Source organism: Simochromis diagramma, unplaced genomic scaffold (assembly GCF_900408965.1).
Source record: "Simochromis diagramma unplaced genomic scaffold, fSimDia1.1 OVJJ01000141.1, whole genome shotgun sequence".
Taxonomy (NCBI): Eukaryota; Metazoa; Chordata; class Actinopteri; order Cichliformes; family Cichlidae; genus Simochromis; species Simochromis diagramma.
Window position 1 is genome coordinate 323,836 of NW_024387350.1, and position 26,583 is coordinate 350,418.

The following is a 26,583-nucleotide window of genomic DNA, read 5'->3' on the forward strand; positions in this document are numbered from 1 at the left end:
TGAGCAAGAACAAGGATCATACCCTGAAACACGTCTGCTAGACGTAACCTGTGAAGCTCTTGTCTGACCTGAAACTGTTTCAATCCCCCTTAAACAACAAAATGACTGGATGTGCATCAGGGGTCAGTGAGGGTGGTGTCTGCCCATTATTATGGGCAGCATTATTATTGAGATCTGATAATGCTGTTGCACACCATTATCAGATCTCAATGTTTCCTTCTTTGGAAACCGATAATTGAACTGGGACGAGAAATGAAGGGTTTTGCTTCAGGAGCCAACTTGGTGTCTGCACCTCCATCAGGGGAATACAGGAAGGCGATGTGTATCTTTAATCTGTTAAAAACTAACAGAAACACTATAATGTGACATCCCTGCTCTACAGGATGTGAGGAGAGTGATGTGGAGTGCTTTTGTGTCTGATATAAACATGTGAAACCAGTTCAGACTAAAGAGTGAAACGCCTTCAGACTGGTGAGCAAAGCACATGGAAGAGCTGCAGGTAGATGCAGGTGTGGCTGGTTGAGCGAAAGATGAATGAGTGAATCTTTTGTCCTGGGCAGGTATTTGTGTAGGAGGCTGTCATCAGGAGGAAGTGAGTTACCTGTAGATCAAGTTAGCAAGCGGGCGCTCATTCACATGTTTTCATACAGAGGAAGAAACACAGAGCAATTAAAGCAATGAGTAACTCCCTGGATTTGATCCAGAATGGCTGATGAGTTGCTAGACTTGCTTCTAGAAGGACTTTCGAGTCCACAACAGGTGCTCGAGTTCATGGACAAATTTCACTTCAGCCTGGAAATGTGAACATCGGGGTGCAGTGGGAGGAAACCGTCAGTCTGTGGGCTTAATCGTCTGGAAGTCAAACATATGTTTACCACATTTCAAGCTCTGATTTCAAAGAATCAGAGCTCAAATATGTTTGGGTTTAAATTTGAAGCTATCAAGTGTTTAATCAAGGTGACCTTGAGAATCGTCAGTAAAAGACATTATCATGAAATAATGGGACTCTCCTGCGTGCGAGCTGCACTCAGCTTCAGATTTGACCTGAATAAGATTTTAATATGTAGGCCAGCGTGACCTAATAGGACAGTGAGAAGCTCAGAGTGGCTAAACGGACTAAACACAGGCGGAGCAGTCGTGTCAGTCGGGGTGTGTCGCTGGGAAGCTATTTGTGTACACACAGACACAGACATACACCACCCGAGGCATCTCTGTTTGAATACTCACATTTGTGTTAAAGGTGTAGAGAAAGTGTCTGTTTCTGTTGGCGTGTTTGTGTTTTTGTAAACCTTCCTGTTTAACACCCGCAGACCGTTAAACACACAATATGCAATCAGAGTGCATTCAGAAAGGTGACAGGCTCTCGTTTACCTTATTTCAGACCATGAAAAGCTTCTTAAATAAACAGGGAACATTGCTGGAATATAAATCCCTCCTTTGTCCTCAGAGAAAAGATGCCCGGACTCATCTTAAGCCAGCTAAGCTTTTGCCATTGTTGCAGATTCTCGGTCTACCCGCTGCACCAAGACGAGGATAATGTAATGTTGACATAAAGTGCAGCCCTCTCTGCAGAAGCCAAGAAGCTGTCTGATTGCAAGTGCACGTCCGTGCTGCAACTGATCATCTTAATTTAACTCTGCAAAATGTTCTGCAAGAGGAGGTTGTTTTACACCAAATAACAGTTTTATGGGTCCCTGCAGGTCCTTTTAAAATAGTTTAAAACCCTCCAAAAGTAGCCATGAGCAGGATGCCAAAGACATCTTTGATTGTGCTGAAGAGATTTCAGCTGACGTTAAGCTAAGGCCGGGCTCATGTAATACCAGTTTGCTTCAATCTTGTGCTCTTGATTTCCTGGTTTCAGTGTTTTTACTGTTTGCTCATCTTGTTTTATAAGGAAAGTCCACTTTAAGAAAAGGAGAGTAATACCAGAAGAACAATCCTGAACATGTTTCGGGCTTAAAACACTAGCAGACTGTTGTGATTCCTTCACCTTCACCTCCTCCGTCCTCTTTGCTCTGGTGACGCTGTGTTCCCAAGCCAGCTGAGAGCTTGTGTCCTCCTAACGAGGTGCCCAGGAGGCATCCACACCCCATCCTGAACCACCTCAGGGTTCCTGTCAGTGTGGAAGATGCCCCTGAGTAACCGAGCTCCTCAACTCTTTTCCCCCTAAGATGGTATTAGACCAACTCCCTTGTACGCTTAATGATGAGTTCTGTCACCTGTACATGAATTTGAAAAACTTCCAGAAGTCCTGTCGCCGCCTTTTTAAGCTCGTTAGACTACTGTGACCTTATGACCAAGAATCTACACGGACGAACAGGTTCTGTTTTTTTTTCCGAGGACAGCTGTGTAGGCAGCGACCACGCTCACCTGTTGTTATGAAGTATGACAGAAACTACTCGGTTCAGAAAAGAGAAACAAAGCTAAATCCTTGTAAGCATCAAAGGTGGAAAGAGTTAAGCCTCAGTAAACCCGCTGCGTGGGACACTGCATGGCACGGTGACGTCACACAGTCACATCCATTTATCACTGCTGTTAGCCGCAGCAGCATTCTGCAGAACGACGGGCGTCGCCACTCAGACAAACCTCCACATCATGAGAATTTGAGCATTTTCCACAAAGTTTCATCTTTTTCGCACTGTTGCCGCATGTCCGTCTGTGTAATGTGTGAGCTCCTGGTGCATTGTTAAGACTGCAGTTAAACCCACACGATGGTGCACTCACGTCTCTAACCGAGCTGCAGCATCAAAACACACAAAGTTGTAAAATGTGAGACATGCAGGACTGCGGCGGCTCACAACAGCACATGTGACGTCATTTTGGAAAATGATATAAATGGTCTGGTTCTTATGCAGCGCTCAAAGCTCTCCATGCAACAGGCGTTTTTCTCTACGCCAGAGTGCTTTGTGTCTGACATTCACACATGAGCTGCTCTACATGTGGCTCAGGCGGTAGAGCCACAGTTTGACATTAACTCTGTCGTGAGGTGCCGTTTACCATGGCTCCTTTCACGAGTCTCTACCCCGCCTCTAAGGGAGAGACCGGTCACCCTTCAGAGGAAGCTCATCTCTGCTGACCCGTGTCATAACAGGAACACAATCACACACTCTGATGAAGCTCCAGTGTGTGTTTGCGTTCAGGGTTTGAAGAATTCCTGTCATTCATGAAATTCTGTCCTGTAAACCAACCAGCGCCTCTTACTCCAGCAACAATGCATGATGGGATACAATGCTTGGATAGTGACCCTTGGTTGTACATTACTCACGGTGAGGCATTGTGGGATACTTTGAGTGTACTATATAAACCACAGTAACCCTCGCAGGACTCAGTATGTGGTGAGAGATCGCAGACTCGGGTCGTTCATCTGGTTTCGGTTAAACATTCTTTAATCCGCCACACCTGCTCGCTCATCCGCCTAGACCTGCCTGTGTGTGTGTGTGTGTGTGTGTGTGTGTGTGTGTGTGTGTGTGTGTGTGTGTGTGAAGTCATTTTGTTCCCTGCAGAAAGAAAAACACACACACCCTCACGATGTTTTAGTCTGCGGGGGTGATGAGGCGTGTGCGCCGCCGCGTACGAGCCGCTGACAGTCGTGTAGTAACAGCGAGCGCTCGTGTCGACGCCCGCAGTGTCTTCCTCCGTGTCCGCAACAGTTGTCAAGGCAAAGTTTTGCCACTGTTACCATGGCAACTATCGCTACAACACCCTCAAGGTGAAACTGCGTTTGTCTCTCAAGGCTGTCCATGAAAGTGGAATAAATATTGACTCACGCGTGTTCGCAAACAATGAGAGAGACGTTTAATGTTCGCTGTGTTTGTGCAAACTGCAGGCTTTGATTGTGTTTAATTAATTTGATCCAAGCAGGAAAAACCCAGAATAACAGCTTTCATTGGCCCAGATAAGAGCAGCAGATTGTTTCTTTATTCCTTTATCTTAAGTGAATGTGGAAGAACGTGTTGGCTTTTCTTCGACCTCGACTGTTCCAAATGCAAACTCTAATATTTGATCTTAAAGTGCAGTAAAAATGCAACTTTATCTGTAATCACTGGTCTTCATGTCGCATTCATGTCTGAATGTTTTCATGCGTTTTATCATTTAAATTAAAAGCAAAGTTTAAATTCAATCATAACACTGTTTAATCATCATGTATCCCTCTTTTGTTCTCCCTCAGTGTCTGCGGACGTTGACGGGTCACACCGGTGGGGTGTGGTGCAGTCAGATGGCGGCTACCACGGTGATCAGCGGCTCCACAGACCGGACGCTGCGCGTGTGGGACGCCGAAAGCGGCGAGTGCGTGCACACGCTTTACGGACACACGTCCACCGTGCGCTGCATGCATCTCAACGGCAACCGGTAACAGACTCACTCTTGTGTGTGCTACAGACACACACACATAAATTAATGTTACACATGAACTCATAGAAGTGGGTCAGCGCAGCTTTAACAGAGATACAAACACACACCTCTGGTTCACCTTGACCTGATTGGCTGTCACTGCAGCGATGTAATGCCTCTCTCTCTCTCTCTTTTTCTCAGGGTGGTGTCGGGCTCTCGGGACACCACGCTGCGCGTGTGGGACGTGTCGACTGGCCGCTGTGAGCACGTCCTGACTGGCCACTTGGCGGCGGTGCGCTGCGTTCAGTACGACGGGCGCCGCGTGGTGTCGGGCGGCTACGACTACATGGTGAAGGTGTGGGACCCCGAGACAGAGGTGTGCCTGCACACGCTGCAGGGACACACCAACAGAGTGTACTCGCTGCAGGTAAACACACATACACAGCAGGAGTCTTTAAACTGAGCTCTACATGAGGCGGTTTAGCATCTTTGAGCTCCTTGTTTTGGTTTTGACTCCACCTCTCCCACCCCTCTCTGCAGTTTGACGGCGTGTTCGTGGTGAGCGGCTCGTTGGACACTTCAATCAAAGTGTGGGACCCCGAGACAGGTAGACCTCACGGACTCACTGTGAACCTGGAGTTATTTAATGAGTTTATTTCTGTATTCAGACACTAGGGGGCAGTAACTCTGGATGACAGGCTGTGTTTATCATTATTACTATAGATTTATTTTGCTTCACATATAACGCATAGGAACACAACTGAAACACGACCGCCTCTTTCTCTGTGATAAATGAAGAAAGAAAAACAAATATGGTTGATTTTTAATGGTTTGTGGCAAATAATGCAGAAAGCTGCTGCAATCGCCTCTTTTCACTTTTATCTAACTTAAACAGAATAAATACAGTGATGCTCAGTGCGCCCCCTGTTGGTGGTAACCTGCTGTAATCATATAAAAATTTGCAAATAAAAATGAAACGCATGGGTGCCAGTCTAAGCTAAACGAGTGTCTCTTGTTCAGGTGGGTGTGTCCACACGCTGACGGGCCACCAATCGCTGACCAGCGGCATGGAGCTTCGAGACAACATCCTGGTTTCCGGGAATGCCGACTCCACGGTGCGAGTGTGGGACATCCGGACAGGACAGTGTCTCCACACGCTGCAAGGTGAGAAGCTGGTAACGTCCCTTAGAGGGAATCTGTCCGATTAAACAATGAGAGCAGCTTGAAGGTGAGGGTCGCCGTGGAACTTCTGCGCCAGATCGCTGACTCGGCAATAAAACAGGCTGACTCAAAAGTCCGCAACCCGCTGGGAGGAAGTGAGGAAACAGGGGGCATTGTAAAGGCTCTGAGATGAAGTGAATAATCATGTTAAGGTCTGAGGCAGAAAGTGAACCTGAGCTGTGGTCAGACTCGTGAGAAATAAAACAAACCACAGGGTGTTTGTTGCTACGAGTTCTGAGGATACTTTCATGCAAAGTCTGTGACGGCCTGTTTAGTCTTTTATGGTTGGTTTAACGAGTTGTGGATTTCACAGCGTTTGCTTTTCATCTGTTAAGCTCACATGTGCGGGCAATTCGAGCCACATGGATTTAGCCAGAAAGTACAGCTAAAGGGAATGTGAGTGGTTTCAAGGGTTTTTGGTGACTGGATGAAAAATTGGACTCGCTGCCAGTGGTATTGAACTTTATTTTCTGGGACTGTAAATGTCCATGTAATTTCTCTCTTTTTTCCTTTTTGGAAATCTGTCCAGCAGTGAATATTTTAAGCAGCAAATATTTTAGAGCCAAAGAAGGAGGAAATGATTCAGTATGAGAATTTACAACTCAGTGAAATCAGGTGTTATATGAAGATGCACATGCTGACGCTCATATAAGAAAGGATGCATAAAGTGATACCGCTGAGAAGAAAGGCTGCTCATGTAAAGACAACTGGTTGAGGTCAAGGGTCACGGTGTAATGATGCGTACTTTTCAGGTCCCAACAAGCACCAGTCGGCGGTGACGTGCCTGCAGTTCTGTCGTGGCTTGGTCCTGTCCAGCTCTGACGATGGGACGGTCAAACTGTGGGACCTGCGGACCGGAGCTTGGCTGCGGGACGTGGTGGCGCTGCAGAGCCGAGGATCAGGTGAGGAGTTCGCGCCACCTTAGGTCACTAGGGAAAAATGTATTTTTCTGGCTGTTACTGAGTCAATTCATTTGCAAAGAGGTATGTGGTGCTTGCTTTTCTGTTTTTTTGCCTGAAGACTGCTGTGATTGCCGTTCACTGAATTGTAGTGAATGTTTGAAAATGCACAAAGTGGAAACACAGGGGTTTCTTTCACTTTGAAGGCAGTCAGTCACTTTTTCCATCCTGCACAGCTGGAAACGTGCATGACAGCACAACGTTTAATTTGTAAGCAAGCAGCCTGTATCCCATTCGCACTGCACTTTTCACAATTTCACTCGTGATTTGTGAGTGGTTTGTGTTTGCGGCGCCTTCCATGCAGATTACAGGTTACCGTGGCGGTCTGCTAGCAACTAAATCAGTCACAGTGTGGTGTTCGGCGTAGCTCATATACCTCTTTGGAACCAGTTTCACCCAATCTTGTCAGAAAGTACACGTTTCTATAGCAACCGGTGTTTCCCAGTCCAAAAAATACACAAATTAAAAATGAATAAATTCTCAACTTCATCATCATATAAAATGATACAAAGAAGATATTTTTAGTAACTGACTCAATTATATATTATGTGGTTTTTTGTAATGTCAACATTTTAATGTGGAACTAACAAACAGATTAAATACATTCACATTTCAGTAGAAAAGACACTAAATGAACAGTAATGGTGCAGGTAGATGCAGTATTCACTCTGTTATTAAATATTAAGAATAAATATATAAGTACCTGAACTTTATTTATGTCCTCACCTGTTATCACATGTCTGTGGCTAAACCAATCACGTCTTTGATCCAGGTGGAGTCGTGTGGCGAATCAGAGCGTCCGACACTCGCCTGGTGTGCGCCGCCGGCAGCAGAAACGGCACTGAGGAGACCAAACTTCTCGTGCTGGACTTTGACCTGGACGAAAAGAAGAAAGAGACGGACTGAGGAGGAAGTGACATCATCAAACGCGGTTAAAGCCCAGATTTTTTTTTTTTTTTTTTTTTTTAAAGGATTTGGGGGTCGGCTATTTTATTTCATTTTTTTTTTAAAGAAAAGTAACAGAAACTCATAACACTTTGACTTTTTTGACCAAAGTCCTGACTGGATCCGACTCTTCTCGTCAGTCAAACTGATAGATGTGAATGTTATACAGCTCGTCCCTGATTGGCTGGCAGAGGCGGGTGGATGAACCCAGTGTGGATAATTCAAACAGTGTGACTGATAAATCCACAAGGACAAAAAACATGGATGTAAATGGACAAACAAGTGCATTTATTTCAATCAAAATGGCCCAGAGAGGACGGCTTGTAAGAGAAGTGTTGGGTTTCTTGAATGTATCCAATGAGAGGAAGAACGAGGGCAAACAATTTGTTTTTGTTTGTTTGTTTGTTTGTTTGTTTTGCTGCTGAACCAACAAGGAGGTCAAAGATGCTGTTTAACCAATGCAAATGTACCAAATCTTGGCAGCTGGAGAGACACGGGCAACTTTTAGAGGCAACAGCGATGAGCGATGTCACAGCATATAAACCAAACCTCACATTTAGTCAGTATTTTTTTTAAACCATCACATTGTTTCACATTTATTCTCAGCAGCTGAGCCAAATTCTTCATCTCTGTTGCCTCTAAACAGCGTGTTTTGATCCTGCGGTAGAGTTACATGCTTGGTGCTTGGGATTCGTTGGAAACGGTGACATTCGGGAATTAAAGCTTCTTTTCCCATCATTAAAAAGAGGGAAGACTAAACCCTCGAAACATGTTGGCCACAGGCAGAGCCTCACATCTGCAATGGTTGTAACACTGGAAACTTTGTCAAGCTTTACAGAAACATTATTTTTAAAGAGAGAAAGGCGATTACTCTGGTTTACTGCACGCTAAATCACTCGCAGACGCACGTGTCCAAATGATTTATGCCGCAGTTTTACTTGTAGTGCAACAACTTTCTGCCAAAAGCCTAAACATTTTCAAAGGGGTGGCACCGGCTGCTGCTCAGCTCTGGCATTAGCCTGTTTCTGTTGAGACACTGAAGTATTAAAGTGGGGAAAGCACAGGAGTTAACAGTTCAAAAGGTGGCTGACTTCCATTTAGCGCCTTCAGTTTCAGAGTTGTGGTTATTTACTCGCCGTCAGGGCTGGAGGGGGTGGGGGCTGCACACACGAGCTTTTGTAAGTACGGAGTTATTGTTGCTGTTAAACTCATTCTGTGTGTGAGAGAGGCCTTTTTTCTGCTCAGTATTAATGAGAGTGTCTTGAATGTTTTAAAAGCTTAGGCTTTGGTCACGCAGGCTTAGAGAGCAGTTGTTGATACTATGGAAACCTCTGGTTGCTAGGGGAAATTGCATATTCCCCTGACCGGTTGCTAAGTGATTGCTGACTGCTGCTAGGTACTATTTTATTATATGTATCATTTTTCTTCCTTCTGCACACCTGTCATTCATTCAGGTGTGCAGAGGTTATGAACCACTTACCTGTTGTGAAATTGATCGCGAAGGCTGAGCTGCACCACCTTGTGACTGTGTTGCTAGCAAATTGTTGTGGTCACCCGTAGTTCGCTTGGAAGTTGCCAACTTGTCTGCAAACACTAGCCAACTGCTCCCCAACACAAAACAGAAAATTTGCTTCTTACTACGTACATTTCAAAAGGTTCAACTTTTATTTTGAAGGTGAACTATCTCTGTTTCCAGTTTGTGTTGTGCTTCTCAGTTTAACAGCTGCATAGTTGGTGATGTTTGCAGACAAGGCGTCGCCTTCCTTGCAAACTACAGGCAGTTGCTAGAAACTACTCTCCAACGAGTCTGGGAATACACATTTTTCCATAGCGACCAGTAGTTGCCACGGAATAGCACACCACTCTCTAAGACCTGAATGACTGGGGCCTCTCCTGCCTTTACACATAGCTGCTAACATTAGCATTAACACAGTTTTTAAAATAAAGAAGAGAAAAGTGAAAACAACCCTTGAACACTTCGCATGACCTCGGTGAACATTTTCTGCCTCCATGGATAAAAAATTTTTATACCCAAGTAATTATGTGCTTTTACTTTAAGTCATATTACCGACATAAAATAAAACCTGTTTTGTTTCTCATTAGAGAAGCAAAGCAGGTTTTAAAGAGCCACATTTATGCTCTGAGTCTGCTCTCCACATTATGTTTTCCAGCCACCTTTTGATGTCTTTCTATGATTTATCAGATAATCAGCATTAAGTCTGATCAGTGGATTGTGTATATTTTTTAGGACATTTTTCCACCCTGTATTTTGTATCATTTTTCCCTCTCACCTTCTTGTGCAGGACTAAGCTGATTGATGAGGAGATGTTTAGCAGCCTAGTGTTAGCTACAGTTTTTGTTGTTAAACTTTCCTCAGACTGTGTGTTTATGTAAAGTGCACAAAAACTCTTTCACGTGCATCGACTTTATTGTTATTAGTTTGTACTTTTGTCACGACTTCACATTAGAAACTTGCATTGCACTACATTATATGTTCCATTACTTTTTTTAAGTTGTTTTTTCCCCCACCCCCTGCCGCAGCACATGGGGTCACTCCGCATGTTTTTCTAAGCTTGTGAAATATTTAGAAAAATAAGATGAATAATTAAAAACAATTCCTCTTTACCGATATTAATCCGATAAGCTGCTGTTGCCAGGCAACAACCCACGAGCAAGTTGCTCTATTGTTCATTTCCCCTGACAACAGGTGATACGTTTCAGGCAGGAGAGTTACCTTTTTGCAGGTGTGAGGCTCTCTGACGATGTAATCATGTAAAATAATGTAAATACAAAGAGGATGTACATATTCAGCTTTTTATAAGAACACAGCAGAGAAAATATTGTCGAGGATGGAGGGATGACTCTGAATCAATAAAGATGAGTTTTATAAAGTGCTGACTGCTTGTCTTTTGTGTTTTAAACATTGCTTTTGAAATGTGATGGGAGTTTTCTGCTGCTTTTCTTACAGCTCCTCTGACTTTTATTATGAAAAACTCAAACCAAAGTGACCCAGAAGAATTTGTAACTCAGTTTTATGGTAGTTGGATTTCACTCTTGATGCACACCTGTGTTGTATTAACACTGCAGGTTATGTGTCTGCAATGGCTCATACGACCTCAATGAAGTCGTCACTTGAAATTTACAGGTGAGCTGAATGCTGACAAGCACACATCGTTCTCTTCCTTCCTTCCTTGGTCATTTTAATGTTTGTTTACTGCAAACGCTCATATTCAACAAGAGGAAAAGAAACTGGCTAGAAGGGGGACAAGGAGAGGAGGAAGAGAAGGAAATGAGGAAGGAAAAGATGGGGGAGGAGGTATGGAGGAAGGTAGGAAGGGAAAAGATGGGAGAGGGAAAAGGAAGGAAAAATGGAAGAGGAGGGAAAAAGGAAGGAAAAGATGAAAGAAGAGAGTAAAAGGAAAAATATGAGAAAGGAAGGAGAAGAGACTGACAGATGGAAGTGAACGTAAAGCCACGTTGAACTTGGAAATGTAGCGAGCTCTAACGTCAGCTTGAGGTTTTTCGGACCAACTTCACTGGTACGAGACTGAATCTGATCTCCGTGGAGGAATGTAGAAACTGCGCTTCATTAAAGCAGCGGAAACCCAGACTTTAATGAGTCGAGTTTATTTTAGCAGCGTCTTGGAGTAGACTCTACTACACTCAGAATCCGTTTAAAGGAAGCTTATTTATTCTCAACCAGGATGAGACAAACTCTGACTTTGAATCTCTGTCTTCCCACACATCTCCTGTCTGAGCCTCGCACCGAGCTTTCTGCTTCAGTATGTGGGAGTTTGTAGGAGAGCAGATAATATTATGCAACCAGAACTGGCTGCAACACCCCGTACGAGGAAAACTGAAACATGTAGGTGTTTTTTTTCCTTTTCTCTGAGCTTCATTGATAAAACTAATGAATTAAATCTAAGCTGTGCAGCAGGTCCGTGCTGCTGCTCATCAGTGCTCTGCACATGTGGATGGTTCTCTTCCTGCCTAATGCTCCGACATGAAAGAGTCAGATTTTATGGGCTTTCTATTTTTACAACCTGCTGGAAATGAAAGGTGCAGCGTGAAAGTGTGTGTAGAGTTTGATGTGTGTTTGTAGTAGCCTGATAACGTACCGCCAGCCGACACAACAACAGGCAGACGACTGCAAAATCCCAAACAAAGAGAGCAAAAACAGCTGAAGAGTGAAAAAAATGAACCAGAAAGACCAAAGATGGGAAAGAAGAAAAGACGAAGGAAATGAAGGGAGGAAAGTGGCAGAGGGGAAGAGGAAACAGAAGAGGCAGAAATGGAAGGACGGAATGAAAACATTGATTAGGATACAAAAGAAAGATGAAGGAAAGAAAAACAATTCAAAGAGGAGAAACAAATGAAATATAGGGAAGGACAAGTGAGGAAGGAAATAAAACAAAGAGAAAAACACATGAAGACAAGCTAAGTAAATGAAGGTGGAAGCAGGAATGATGGAAACACCGAAGACAAAGGAAAGTGGAATAAGATGAAGAAACAAAAGTACATTAATGTGAAGGATAAAAAGAAACAAAAGAGGAAAGAAGAAAAATAAAGTAAATAAGGACAAAGAGGTTATAAAACACAGAATAGGATGCAAAGTAAGGAAAAGGTAAATAAAAGAAAGCAAATGAAAAGCTGTGGAGGCTTCAGCTGAGACTGAAGAAGTCATCTATCCATCTTCTGCTTATCCACTCTGGAGTCAAAACACCAGCCCAACATAGTGCTATAATTTGTATCCAGATAATTAAAGTAACTAATTAATCTCCTTAAGACTGAATTCTGTGATATTTACATGACAAATTAAAGTTGGAGATCTACTAAAAGACAGTTAAACTCAGACTCCATCCTATGATTTAATGATTTATATTACAGGGGCCTGTTTTTCTGTCCCCAAAGGGTGACGACATAGAAACGTCCCCACTAAAATAGTAATACGGCTAAATGCACACACATGTACCCCTAGGAAAAAGTGTGTGTGTGTGTACCATGTTTACATACCTGTGTGGGGACCAAATATTGGAAGTTTACCATACTTGTGGGGACCAACAGCCGTTATGGGCACAGAAAATAGGTTAGACCAGTGTTTCCCAACCTTTTGGAGCCACAGCACATATTTCACATTAGAAAAATCAAACAGCGCACCACCAAACAAAAATGTCTCAAAAAGCATTTTGATCATTTATCTTAGCAAAATAGACTCAGTTTGTCCCCAGTATACCTTTTTGCTTTCTTCTGACCACCACTCATGACGGCCTTCATGTGGGCTGGAATTTTCTCCAGGACCCAGACTGACTGCTTTTTCTCTTCAAATATTTATCTATTGCTATTACGTGCTGTGTTCTGACAGCATGACTATTATGTAATATCTTCTTCTGTTTGACAACCAACTTAATTAGAGCAGGTGGTTGTACCGCCCTCTAGTGGAAGACAATGTAATTGTTCTGGCCGTTACTCACTGCGGTCACTCGGAGTACTAATCAGGTGAAACCAGATAATCTTCTACGGCACACCTATGTGCCACGGCACCGTTTTTGGGAAGCACTGGGTTAGTGTTAGGATAAACATCTAGGGAAGGATATGAAAACATGACTCTGTGCGTGTGTGTGTGTGTGTGTGTGTGTGTGTGTGTGTGTGTGTGTGTGTGTGTGTGTGTGTGTGTGTGCTCGCGCGCACACGCTGCATCTCGTACAAACCCTCACAGTTTAATGAGTCCCAGCCGGATGTTTTGATGTTGAGTTTTACTGTCTGCGAGTCTGAGAGCTTTTCCCTGACTTTATTAGGTGTTTTAATCCCTCATACACACACACACACACACACACACACACACACACACACACACACACACACACACACACACACACATTCTCTTTTAATAGGAAGCTATAGATATCAGAGCAGGCTGCTGTGTGTGTGTGTGTGTGTGTGTGTGTGTGTGTGTGTGTGTGTGTGTGTGTGTGTGTGTGTGTGTGTGTGTGTGTGTAACCCACATTTTATTTTTGTAGCTTGCACTGAGGGCTGATTGATTATGTATGTTCTGCCTGCAGCACTGCGGTGTGTTTGTTGACCTTCTTGTAAGCGACACACACAGGGAAGCACGAACTGTAGCACGTTATAGGTGAATAACACCAGCGCAGTCTCTAATGCAGCTCAGGCAGCTTTGCAACTCAGCGCCATCACTGTTGTGAGGTGTTCCTGTTATTTTGTCCACCCCATCCTCATATAAAAATAGAGAGAGAGAGGATGGCATTTGTGCTTTCAGTGAGATGAAACAATAATAGCTTACAGACATGAACACACACGTGCATCTATGCTTGTGGACCTTCTGTGACATGATGCGTAATCCACACAGCTGTGAAGGTAAGTCATACCTTAAGAAAACAGTGATTTGAGGTTAAGGGGATTCCTCTGAAGTGGTGCAAAAGTGTGAAACAAGTCAGAAAGAAGTTGTTTAATGTTTGTGTACATGGACATGTCTGGGGATAAATGTATGCTCACCACCTCAATGAACTCAAGCAACAAGGAGCAAAAGTCCTTACTGATGCGAGACCAGTGAAGTCATACAGGAAACAATTACTTCAACTTATTTGTGTGTTTGTTTGCTGTTTTGAAACTGTAAGTAAAGAGTGGAAGGTGGATCTAGCTGAGAATCTGCACGTTTTCTGAGCAATGTCTTGTGATTGACATGTCATTAGCTAAAAACTATAAACTAGTTACCACTCTTTCCTGATGCCTGAGTGTAATATACAAAGAGAACCTAATATTTTGTTCAATATGACAACAAACCATTGAGCGGTGAAGAGATCAGAAAAATGCTTGCTTGATCTTGTCACATGGTCATTGGTCATTTTACCATACACTCCTTTTTGACTTGACCAGCAGTCTTTTCACAATCACAAGGGTATTTAGCAATGACCCTGGTGAAGGCCACAAGGGGAAATGTGTTGGTCACGCATTAAAACTGGTTCCTAATACTTTAAGTTTCACTGGAGTCTTCATGTCATTAGATCTTTGTCTTCGCCATGAACCTTGAAAGTTGTTCCAGAAAGGTTTGTTGCTATTTTAATGTAAAGAACATGGTTATTTCTGTTGCAGCAGCTGTTATAAATGCAAAACCAAAATGTAAGATTCTTTTGAGTAATTAACTTTTTGCAGGAATATCTGTAATTATATGTGCAGACTCTGCTGACTGTTCAAAGCAATGCAGTGGCATTTATCTAGTTCTCATCCTGTTACAGCAACATCGATTACTGCCTATAAAAGCAATAAATAAAAGCAACCAGCATATGTCAGCTAACTTAACCCTGCTTTCTACATGTGCTTTGATTAGGTCAGCAGCCTCTGCTGTTCTGACGGTTATTGTTACCTGAGACATTTCTGTCCAGTGTTCATTAAAGCTGGATTTTAAAAATTATTTATATAGAAGAAGCAGTAAATAAAAAGGGTTAAACACACAGTTTCACTCTCTAACTGCTCCTCTTCCTGGAGTGAAGCACAGCCTGATAACCCTCCCTCTTCTTCCTGCTCTTAAACACAGCACCTCCTCTCTGTCCACGTGTTTCCTCGTTCCCTCCCCTTCAGATCTGCACTTTGAAGATGGGTGTAACCAACATGTGGTGACGTGTAAGAGCTGACAGGCTCCATTCACTGCAGAAACATGTTGCTGAGATCAGAGCTCAGACTAGTTTCAGTTATAAGGAAGAGAAACTCACACAGTCACTGACACTGAGAGGAGAAATGGCGCAGAAAGGAGTTCAGCTGGACCGAGAAACCTTCTCTTGTTCCATCTGTTTGGATCTACTGAAGGATCCGGTGACTACAGCCTGTGGACACAGCTACTGCAGGAACTGTATTAAAAGTTTCTGGGATGAAGAGGACAGGAAGGGAATCCACAGCTGCCCTCAGTGCAGGAAGACGTTCACACCGAGGCCTGTCCTGGAGAAAAACACCATGTTAGCAGCTTTAGTGGAGCAGCTGAAGAAGACTGGACTCCAAGCTGCTCCAGCTGATCACTGCTATGCTGGACCTGAAGATGTGGCCTGTGATGTCTGCACTGGGAGGAAGCTGAAAGCCATCAAGTCCTGTTTAGTCTGTCTGGCCTCTTACTGTGAGAAACACCTCCAACCTCACTATGATGCAGCTCCATTAAAGAAACACAAGCTGGTGGCCCCCTCCAAGAAGCTCCAGGAGAACATCTGCTCTCGTCATGATGAGGTGATGAAGATTTTCTGTCGTACTGATCAGCAGAGTATCTGTTATCTCTGCACAGTGGATGAACATAAAGGCCATGAAACAGTCCCAGCTGCAGCAGAAAGGACTGAGAAGCAGAAGGAGCTCGAGGTGAGACGACTAAACATCCAGCAGAGAATCCAGGAGCGAGAGAAAGATGTGAAGCTGCTTCAACAGGAGGTGGAGGCCATCAATGGCTCTGCTGATAAAGCAGTGGAGGACAGTGAGAAGATGTTCACTGAGCTGATCCGTCTCATCCAGAAAAGAAGCTCTGATGTGAAGCAGCAGGTCAGATCCCAGCAGGAAACTGAAGTGAGTCGAGTCAAAGAGCTTCAGGAGAAGCTGGAGCAGGAGATCGCTGAGCTGAAGAGGAAAGACGGCGAGCTGGAGCAGCTCTCACACACAGAGGATCACAACCAGTTTCTACACAACTACCCCTCACTGTCAGCACTCAGTGAGTCTACACACTCATCCAGCATCAATATTCGTCCTCTGAGCTACTTTGAGGACGTGACAGCAGCTGTGTCAGAGACCAGAGATAAACTACAGGACATTCTGAGAGAGGAATGGACAAACATCTCACTGACAGTCACTGAAGAGGATGTTTTACTGTCACCACCAGAGCCAAAGACCAGAGCTGGATTCTTAAAATATTCATGTGAAATCACACTGGATCCAAACACAACTCACAGACGTCTGTTATTATCTGAGGGGAACAGAAAAGCAACATTTATGAAACAACAACAGTCTTATTCTGATCATCCAGACAGATTCACTGATTATTATCAGGTCCTGAGTAGAGAGAGTCTGACTGGACGTTGTTACTGGGAGGTGGAGTGGAGAGGGAGAGCAGTTCGTGTAGCAGTTGCATACAAGAATATCAGCAGAGCAGGGTGGGGCAATGGACTTGTATTTGGAAACAATGACAGATCTTGGGCATTATATTGTAACATAAACAGATATATATTTCTGCACAACAATGTCCAAACTGACCTCTCAGGTCCTCGGCCCTCCAGAGTAGGAGTGTACCTGGATCACAGAGCAGGTATTCTGTCTTTCTACAGCGTCTCTGAAACCATGACTCTCCTCCACAGAGTCCAGACCACATTCACTCAGCCGCTCTATGCTGGACTTTGTTTTTATCCTTCAGCTGGAGACACTGCAGAGTTGATTAAAGTCAAATAGAGAAGACAGGTTCATGTTGATCCCTGACCATTATATGTACTTGTGTAGTTTCTAAATGAGGCTTTACATTTTAGAAGCTGAGAAGTTCAGTGGTCCATTGATGTGTGAAAATAATATTGCACTGATTCAAACTGTACTTACATTTATATACCTTACATCAATATAAATCTGAATTTGTTCTTATGGCTGATAATCATGTGAGTTTAAATGATACTACTCTTCATATTCAGCATGTTTGAAATCTGTCATCAGTCTGGTTAAGCTGGGCATACACAATGTGATTTATTAATTTTTATTTTTAAAAAAATTTCAGTCGTGTTATTCAGCTCAAACTGAATCACAGGGGTTAGAAGTTTGTAGGTCACGATGCAGGGTCTCACACTATACGGCCCGATGCTCTAATGCGACCTGAGTGCTCACACTGTGCGTCCATAACATGAAGCCTATAACACAAAATCTGTCTCAGCACAGTGCAGTCCATCACCAGTGTTCGGTCCTCCAGCACCAGCTGGACTGGTTAAAACAGCAGAACACAGGATCCATCAGACAAGCGACTCAGAATGAGTCGGACAATGCTGCAGTCGAGGTACTGCAACTACATGACTTGGATGTGTGTGAAAAAGTACTCTGGAAACCTTCAGAGATACCTGACTCTTGAACGATGGGGGATTATGAAAAGATTGTAGTGACTTAAATGTGCCTGATGGAGTTAGTAAGGATGCAGCTGTACCTCGAGCTGATGACAGCACCATAGAAACGGATGTGTTAGTGGAGGAGGTTTGGACACACGTCTGCTTTAATGTGTTTTGCTATTAAAAGATGACAGAATGTTTTATTTACACTAATAGTTGTTAATAAATAGGTTTTGCTGAATCAAATTATGTTCTGATATTTCCACATTGTACACATGCAGCTATAGTGATGACGGACACATTAGTAACGATAATGTGAGACACTTACTGACATGTACAGATGGATTTTCTAAGTATGCATGCAGGTGTCTTCAAACCAAGGCAGCAGCATCTGTTGCATCTGCTTTTCAGGATGTTCTGAGTGAAGGACGTGTACCTGTTAAACTTCCAACAGATGAAGGCGAGGAGTTTAATAATAAACATTTCCATCAGCTGATGGTTCAGTTTAACATCACACATTTTGCTGCATAAAGCCAGATTGAACCAAGCGTTGTTTAGCATTTTAACAGAAGCTTTAAAGGCCGTATGTGAAAATACTTCACATCTGTTAACTTATGAAGACGTGTAAACGTGGTCCAGGACCTTTTGCTGTCAAGGCCGAGCAGCCGGTGTAAAGAGGTTGGAGCCAAAAGCTGACTCAGTACACGTCTCTGTTTGATTTGAAGGAAAACTTTATTTATCGCACGGATCAGAAAGGCTGAGGTGAGACATGGAGGAAATTCCACAGAGCAGGACTCACTGTAACAGAGGGAGAAGGTGAGTTATTTCTAGATGAGGTTAAAGGTGAGTACGATGTGAGGTGAGTGAAAGGAGATTTTGCCTCCTTGTATTACAGGCTGAAGCAAAGCTACAGAGACGGGAGTTTCTCTGGGTGTGTGGTGGAGTAAAGAGAAGAACAACATGTCTGACCCTTCCTGTTTTAGAGCAGAGGTGTGTTGTGGCAGGCAGGAGGGCAGGCAGGTGACTTTTCAGATTTACTCTGGGAAGCCGAGAGAAGAGCAGCAGCAGCAAGCAGGTAAGTTTCCAGCAGGCAGTGAACAGATGAAGAGGATCAGCATCAAAATGCCCCCTCAGAGGTGAACAAAGATAATCTTTGGAGGACATTTCTACCAGTTATTTTTGTGTGAAGCTAACTGAACGGATTGTGCTACAGGTATGTAATAATAAAATAATATTATTAGATGGGAATACAAACTTTATTTTTGATGGTCCATATCTATGGGACTGATTTGTGCTAATAACGCCCATTGTATGGACTGATAACAGCCGAAGCGGGTGAATAAAGTCACCCAGTCGCTAGCTGTGCCATTACCCAGCATACACCACTCCCTCCATATGCAATAAACGATACAAAAGTAACAGCCTATAATTAATTTCTCTGCTGTTTCTCAGGTAGTTGTTTAATTATATAATTTATTGTGTTCTGTATAGGTCACTACAATGTGATTTTGGAAATGTATAAATATACGAACAACAGGCTCTTCCGCGGCAATCTCTTGTCGTCAATAAGCAACGTTTAGGGAGCTCTATAGTATTCAATGAGAGGACCCTGCACGTCAATTCCCGACGCGAGGGGGGTACTCTGCGCGTCAATAAGTGAAGCAGAGGGAGCCTGACCATGCGTCACACGTTTGACGAGTTGGGAGTGAGAACATGTTGATAACTCACAGGAAAACACACAGGGGGGAAAACAGGTTGACGTGTGGAGGTATTACAGATAGACCAGTAACAGGCAGAAAAAGGGGAGGGGTTACCAGTCTCTGATGTATTCCAGAAAGAGGATTGATTTGAAGCAGACACTGTGTTTAACCTTTTTAATATTGACAACACACAATATAAAAACATGAGTGATGAGTTACATGTACCACATTAGCATCAACAAAACCCTGTTAACATCTGTCCAAAAGATTCAAATGTAAAATGACTTTATTTGCAGATCTGGCAGGTTAAGAAACAGCACATCAATTACCTCTAAGCAGCAACAATGTAGACAAAAGAAAGTGGAAACTAGAAAAAAAACGTTTTTAACCAAGTTTTTAATCATTTCTGTCTGTTTCAGTTCAACGAACTCTGCAGTGTCATTGTCATAATAAAAGAACCGAAGTCCAGCATAGAGCGGCTGAGTGAATGTGGTCTGGACTCTGCGGAGGAGAGTCATGGTTTCAGAGATGTTTTTTCACTGTTGTTACTTTTCTGTTCCCCTCAGATAATAACAGATGTGTGTTTGCTGTGTTTGGATCCAGTGTGATTTCATGTGAATATTTTAAGAATCCAGCTCTGGTCTTTGGCTCTGGTGGTGACAGTAAAACATCCTCTTCAGCAACTCTTGATGAGATGTCTGTCACTTTCTCTTGTATATCTGAAACCATGCAGATGTTGTCCTGGAGCTTCTTGGAGGGGGCCACCAGCTTGTGTTTCTTTAACGGAGCTGCATCATAGTGAGGTTGGAGGTGTTTCTCACAGTAAGAGGCTGGACAAGATAAACAGGACTTGATGGCTTTCAGCTTCCTCCCAGTGCAGACATCACAGGCCACATCTTCAGGTCCAGCATAGCAGTGATCAGCTGGAGCAGCTTGGAGTCCAGTCTTCTTCAGCTGCTCCACTAAAGCTGCTAACATGACGTTTTTCTCCAGGACAGGCCTCGGTGTGAAAGTCTTCCTGCACTGAGGGCAGCTGTGGATTCCCTTCCCGTCCTCTTCATCAAAGTGGGTTTTAATACAGTTCATGCAGTAGCTGTGTCCACAGGGAATAGTCACCGGATTTATCAGTAGATCCAAACAGATGGAGCAAGAAATGTTTTCTTCATCCATTCTCTTTTCTTAGTAACAATGACTTGCTGGTTTGTCTTTTGCAGAAGTGAAACTATTCTGAGCTGTGACCTAATCAATAGGTGTTTACGTGGGAAATGGAGGCTGTCTGCTCTTACACGTCAACAGATGTTGGTTATGCCCATTTTCAAAATATAGACTGAATGGGAGGGAATGAGGAAACAGACAAAGAGGAGGTGCTGTCAGGTAGAAGGGGAGGAGTTATCAGTATCTGGTGTATTCCAGGATGAGGTTTGAGTTTGAAGTAAATACCTTTTTTATAAACAGTATATTAAAAAATGTTGGTGAGCTCAGTTTTTAGGTGGTAAATTCAGGAAAACCCGTAAAATTGTTACTAAATGGAATCAGAATGGGCTCTCTGATAGGAGCGACACTTAAATGAGGTAAACAAACCCATCACTGCAACATTTACAGTAACATCTTTAAATAAATAAATGACTTCTGAATGAAACTACAGAAATATCTACAACCACTGTAACAAACACTTATCAGAAAAACTGCAACTGCAATCTGCAACTAAGTTTGTTACTGAAATTGCAAAAATTACAAAAAAAACCCTCATGTTTACAACAATGCCTACAGCTACACAAGGCAACTCCCACAACTAATCAGACACTATAGCTAAACTAACCTGTGACACTAATGCAACACCTACAATGAAGAAAGGGACCACTGACAGTACACCTGCAGCTAACAATGCCAATGTCAACAATAGCAACAATAGCACAACAACAAGGACCACTTTGGCAACTTTTGCAACTTTATTTGAGTTGCAGCAACCTTAAAAACATGTGACTAAAGATTCCAACTTGGATAACAAATGTAAAACAAGCACAAAAAAACTGTAAGTAAGCATAGCTACTGCAACCCAACAAACACATTGAAGCAGTGGCAACGTCTGCAGCTAATTCAATGACTGAAACTAGAAGCAACATCATCAGCAAAGTATAGTAACAGTTTTAACCACAAAACCTGCAAACTACAGCAGCATCTTCTACAAAACATGGTAACTTCTGCAATTAAACTAGCATCTGAAACTACATATAGCAACTGCAGCAAAATCAATTTCATTATCAGGCCGGGGTCTTTCTGTTTAGAGTTCTCTTCTCCTCGTGTTTGTGTGGTTCTCCCCGGGTACTACGGCTTCCTCCCACAGTCCAAAGACATGCAATTAGCGGGGATAGGTGAATTGAAAACTCTAAATTGCCCATAGGTGTGAATGCAGGAGTGAATGTGAGTGTGAATGGTTGTCTGTGTATGTGGGTTATCCCTGGGACAGATTGGTGACATGTCCAAGGTGTACCCTGCCTCTTGTCTTAAGACAGCTGGAACAGGCTCCAGTGCCCCCTCGACCTTGAAAAAAGATAAGCGGAAATGAATGAAAGGATATGATTATGATTATCAGTTTTACTAGCAGTGATGTAATAGCAGTGATAGCTGTGCATGGTGTACCAGTAACAGATGGATAAACATAACATAACTGTATTTATAAATGGCATAGTAAGAATGAAGCACCTGCCAATACCTCACTAATACTTACTAGTGTGACATTATAAAGTGCTACCCATGTATTGAACTGTTATTTGTTGTTCATAATCCATATGTCTCGTTGATGTGAGCGTACATTACCAGTCAAACACACCTTCTCATTTAATGTTTTTTCTTATTTTCATGATCAAAACTATGAATGAACACATATTGAATTATGCAGTAAGCATTAAAATGTGAAATTACTCAAAACATATTTTAGATTCTTCAAAATAGCCACTCTTTGCTTTGATTACTGCTTTGCAAACTCTTGGCATTCTCTCGATGAGCTTCGATGTGTAATCACCTGAAATGTTCTTCCAACAGTCTTGAAGGTGTTCCCAGAGATGCTGAGCACTTGTTGGCCCTTTGCTTTCACTCTGCGCTCCATCTCATCCCAAACCATCTGGATTGGGTTTAGGTCAGGTGACTGTGGAGGCCAGGCCAGCTGGTGCAGCACTTTATAGTCCATTTCAAACAATCTGATGATAGACAAGGAGTACAAAAATAAGCATACCTTAGCAAGGTTGTCAAATCCACCTTTGTTCCTATTGTAATCCAGAATGGCCCAATGATAGTTGCAGTTATCTCCAAAACCATGTGCTGCCCTTGGTTCTTTTTGAGGAACACCGTCTTCATGTTTCCCAGTACATACTTGAATGTTTCAGGCATAACTTGTCCTGCCATGATATGTTGCCCAGATCGTTATGCTACATTTAAATGGCACTCTTGGCATATACTGTGTAAAAGGGCAACATCCCCTAAAAGTGACTAGATGCTCATCAACTGATGTTTGGATTGGGTTAAAAATGAGGGGCAGGCACGCCATCCACTGGCTGCCAGCTTGTCTTGTTGATGACGGCCTGGTCTTGAATCACAGTTGTTAAAGTGAATCACGCATGGCAACATGTGAAATTCATTGAGTGATATGTTGGCCCAAAAGATTGTCCAGCCAGACTCTGCATGAACTTCTGGTAGATTCATTTCTAGATCTGTACAAATCAAATGACTCATGTATGGTTTCATGTCTGTCTGGGTTACCTCCTTCCAAATGTCTTTGTGAATCTATTTCACATCCAAGTTATTCGTGTTTACCACTATGACTTCGATAGACTCAGTCAGGAATTGTCCAATGCAGGATGTGATGTGATTAATCCAGGATATGACATATTTTTTTAAGTCCTGGGGCAGAAGTGTGCAAGATTGGGCACCACGGCAGCTTCCACTGCTGTCGGGGGGGCTGAGATGGCGGCCCTGAGTCTGCCGCCAACCTCGCGGGTCAGATTCACAGACATCTGCAGAGTTGTGCTGGACTAAATGGGCCTCACTCCGGACGATCATCACCGGCACTTCAGGGCCTGAACTATTGAACTGTTATATCAGTCTGATCAAGTTAACAATATTTTTCAGAGATGAAACTTTTAACTCAGTCAAATTTTACTGGAACACAATACAATGATTAACTGAGGAAGTTTTATATAAGGTGTCATTTTATTCCATACAAAGTTGTTTGAGTGCATATTACTTCTTCTTTTCACAGGGTTGCGCATATTTCAATGGTTATTTTTCTTAAACAAAAGAAAAAGGAACCAACCAGAGAATAACACAAAAACACCCAACCAAACGGATCACTTCTCTAAATTAAAACATGACAGTACAAATGTATAAATGAAAAACAGTTTCCCATAAAGAATAACTCTTGTGTAGAAGATATAACAATCTAGAAATTGGATGTTTTACATTAAATACCTTAATTAGAACAACATACAACATTTACAAAGATATATGAGGCTGTATTGTTTCTGCAGAGTGAAACACTTTTCCTTCACTAAAACAAAGCCAATCATTAACTAGACAACAAATAATGCAATGTCAAAGTATAAACTATAAAGTGTTACTGACAGATTAAGCAACAGCATATCAATGACCTCTGAGCAACAATGACGGAGTCAAAAGAAAGGGGAAACCAAAACACTCATTTTAACCAAGTGTCCTTCAATCATTTCTGAGAGAACGTTTCTCGGTCGAGCTGAACTCCTTTCTGCGCCATTTCTCCTCTCAGTAATAATGACAGTGTAGGTTCCTCTTTGTAGAAGTGAAACTAATCTAAACCCAACATATGTGTTGTAGGCTGATAGCTGTTGGTGAGGGAACGAGGTGACATCACCAAGAGGAGGTGCTGTGTTTCAGTGAAATGAGGTAAGAGTAATGCGTGTTAAATTTAAAAATTTTGGTCGACTCAGTTTTTAGGCGGCAATTTCTGATTAATCGTGCCTTTAAAGAGGAGACTTAAATGAATTCAGCAGTTCTCTCACTGCAGCATTTAGGGCAACCCTTATAAAAAAAATGACTTGTCAATTAAACTAGAGCAATATCTGAAACCAGTGTAACTAACAACACCAATGTGAACAACGTCTAAAATTGTCACTGAAATTGCCAAAACTGCAAAACTGCAGCATTGCCTACAACTACACAAGGCCACTCCCACAACTAAAACAATTATCAAAATCTGCAGGGTAACAAACCTGTTAAACTAACAAAACACCTGGAGTGATGCAAGCAACCATTGACACTATACCTGCAACTAACAAAATCAATGGCAGCTACAGAAACATCTGGCAGCAAAACCAACAACAGAAAGTGATCCCTTTTGCAGTTGAATAACCACTGTAACTGCAGCAACCTTAAAAACAACAAGATTCCATACTGTGCAACACATGTAAAACATTGCAAGCACACCAATCCTGTAATGACAACTTCTGCATTGTAATTCTTTAGCTGGCCCAAATTCTCATTTAGATTTGAAAGCATTTCACATACGTAAAGGCAGATGGCATAAGCATGAATTAAGACAAATGTTTGGGGAAGGCCTCAGAGCAGAATAGCAGTGGTGGCTCCCAGCCCAGGCAGATTCGCATATAGTAATGAGAGGAGAGTGAATTGAAATATAGTCCCTGTAGCTTCTGCACCGTGGCTGCTGGGTGACCCCGAGTCTGGGGCTCTCCTCAGCTCTTTCCAGGAGGGTGGCACAGTGGCACCTGCTAATTAATGTGACTTCTGTATGAAACTACAGCAATGCCTGGAAATCAGTCATATGTTTGCATCACTGTAGGGTCTTTATAGTATAAAGCACCTTGAGTAAACAGTTGTTGTGATTTGGCGCTATATAGATAAAACTGAGATTAATTGAGGAGCTTGTGTAACATTTTCATGTCTTTGAACGTTGAACGCTGAAACCTCGGAAAACAGTGAATATAGGAGTCGCAGTTTGTACTAAACAGAATACATATAGAATACATTTAAAAATGTTGGTCACCTCAGGTCTTACTTTGTAATTTCTGATCAATGATCATACAATCATTGAAAATCTGTCAAACCTAGAATGAGGAAAAGAGGAAGACCACATACAAGATTCTTATTTGTCGTTAAGGATGTGACAGAGGAGGATGCTAGGGACTGGATGAGATGGTGGCAGAGGATCTGCTGTGGTTATTCCCTAAATGGAGCAGCCAAAAGAAAAAGACGTGCTGAATTCATGAGTTGGTCAGTATGCTTAAAATACCAGTTTTCTAACTGACTGTCAGCTTTCACTGTGCAAAATGTGAATATTTTGTTTCCTCACTAGGAGGAAAACATTTAGGAGTAATGGTCATGTGCACTCTGCACCTCCAGACCTAAACACTATGAGAAGCTTTTAAAGATTACATGTGTCCAACTCCAGTGTTGTCAGAGTTCCTAAACAGACTCAGGCGCAGACGAGGGATCCTTGCAGAAAAGACAGTGAATGTATTTACAGTGACAACACCAAATGATTATATATATACACAATGTTCTAGAGGGGCTCCAGGGACCGTGGGGGAAAAGGAAGGGATCAAACATGCTCCTCTCCAAATCACACTCCACTCTCCTCAGCTGGCTCTCATGCTTCCACACACTCGCTTGCAGGATTTCAGGTAGGCAGGTCTAGGAAAGATCTACACAAAGAAGCGTCAGTTAGTAACAGACTCAAAGATGACAACAACTCAAGGATTCTAGTTTTCAGATTAAAGGGTGCCTGACACAGATTGCTCAACGATCCAACGATGAGTAGCGAAGCACTACTGTCTTAAGAAGGGCTCAAGATTAGTGGAGATCAGCAGCAGGTGGGGAGATTGAACGCAGGTGCGTGGGCCAAGGGCGGGAGCCCGTAATAAGCACCGCCCCAGCAGAGGAGAGAGAGAGAGAGCAGAAAACAAAATAAAAAAAAACAAAACATGTTGCCTAACAAGGGGTCAGCTGGCGAGGCACGGGGACCATGACAAATGTGCAGTTGTCCTGTCATTCACAAGTTAATAGATTAACTCAGAAATAAATAGAAATACTCAGTGCATGAAGATCACGAGTGCTGGAAACATTAGCAAAACAACTGGTAAAGTTGGAGACTTGCAGTGTGCGAGCTGTTTTCATGTACATTGTTAGCTATGTTTCAGATCAGTAACTGCCTCGTTTGTTTGTTTGTTTTGCGTAGATGTGCATGTATTTATTTTACTGTTGTTCTGTTTTGACGTTGCTAGTTTGAGATGCTGTCATCTCTGAGATGACTGTTTTTGTACCTGATCTCTGGGCAGGAACAATAAACTTGACTAAACTGATATTAAAAACACTGATTTGTTC

General features: G+C 42.7%; 2 protein-coding genes and 1 long non-coding RNA gene across 4 annotated transcripts in view; 2 read left to right on the forward strand and 1 right to left on the reverse strand.

Moving 5' to 3' along the window:
* LOC120718452 (F-box/WD repeat-containing protein 7-like) overlaps positions 1–10,351 on the forward strand; it is a 47,281-nt gene extending 36,930 nt beyond the window's left edge. For both annotated transcript variants that reach the window (XM_040006998.1, XM_040006999.1), the window contains 6 exons: positions 4,169–4,350; positions 4,534–4,759; positions 4,873–4,939; positions 5,353–5,496; positions 6,306–6,455; positions 7,285–10,351. In XM_040006998.1, coding sequence (XP_039862932.1) covers positions 4,169–4,350; positions 4,534–4,759; positions 4,873–4,939; positions 5,353–5,496; positions 6,306–6,455; positions 7,285–7,418 — 903 coding nt within the window. In that variant the 3' untranslated portion in view covers positions 7,419–10,351. The remainder of the gene's footprint in view (positions 1–4,168; positions 4,351–4,533; positions 4,760–4,872; positions 4,940–5,352; positions 5,497–6,305; positions 6,456–7,284) is intronic.
* LOC120718478 lies at positions 5,864–7,338 on the reverse strand. The gene is made up of 2 exons (XR_005692504.1): positions 7,239–7,338; positions 5,864–6,482 (listed from the first exon to the last, which is right to left on the reverse strand). It is a non-coding gene; the product is annotated as an uncharacterized LOC120718478 (long non-coding RNA).
* A 4,840-nt stretch (positions 10,352–15,191) lies between the features above and the next one.
* Positions 15,192–17,761, forward strand: LOC120718456 (tripartite motif-containing protein 16-like). The gene is made up of 2 exons (XM_040007002.1): positions 15,192–17,127; positions 17,210–17,761. Exon 1 carries the CDS (start codon positions 15,207–15,209, stop codon positions 16,881–16,883), a length of 1,677 nt encoding a protein of 558 aa, XP_039862936.1. The 5' UTR covers positions 15,192–15,206; the 3' UTR covers positions 16,884–17,127; positions 17,210–17,761.
* The last annotated feature ends 8,822 nt before the right edge of the window (positions 17,762–26,583 follow it).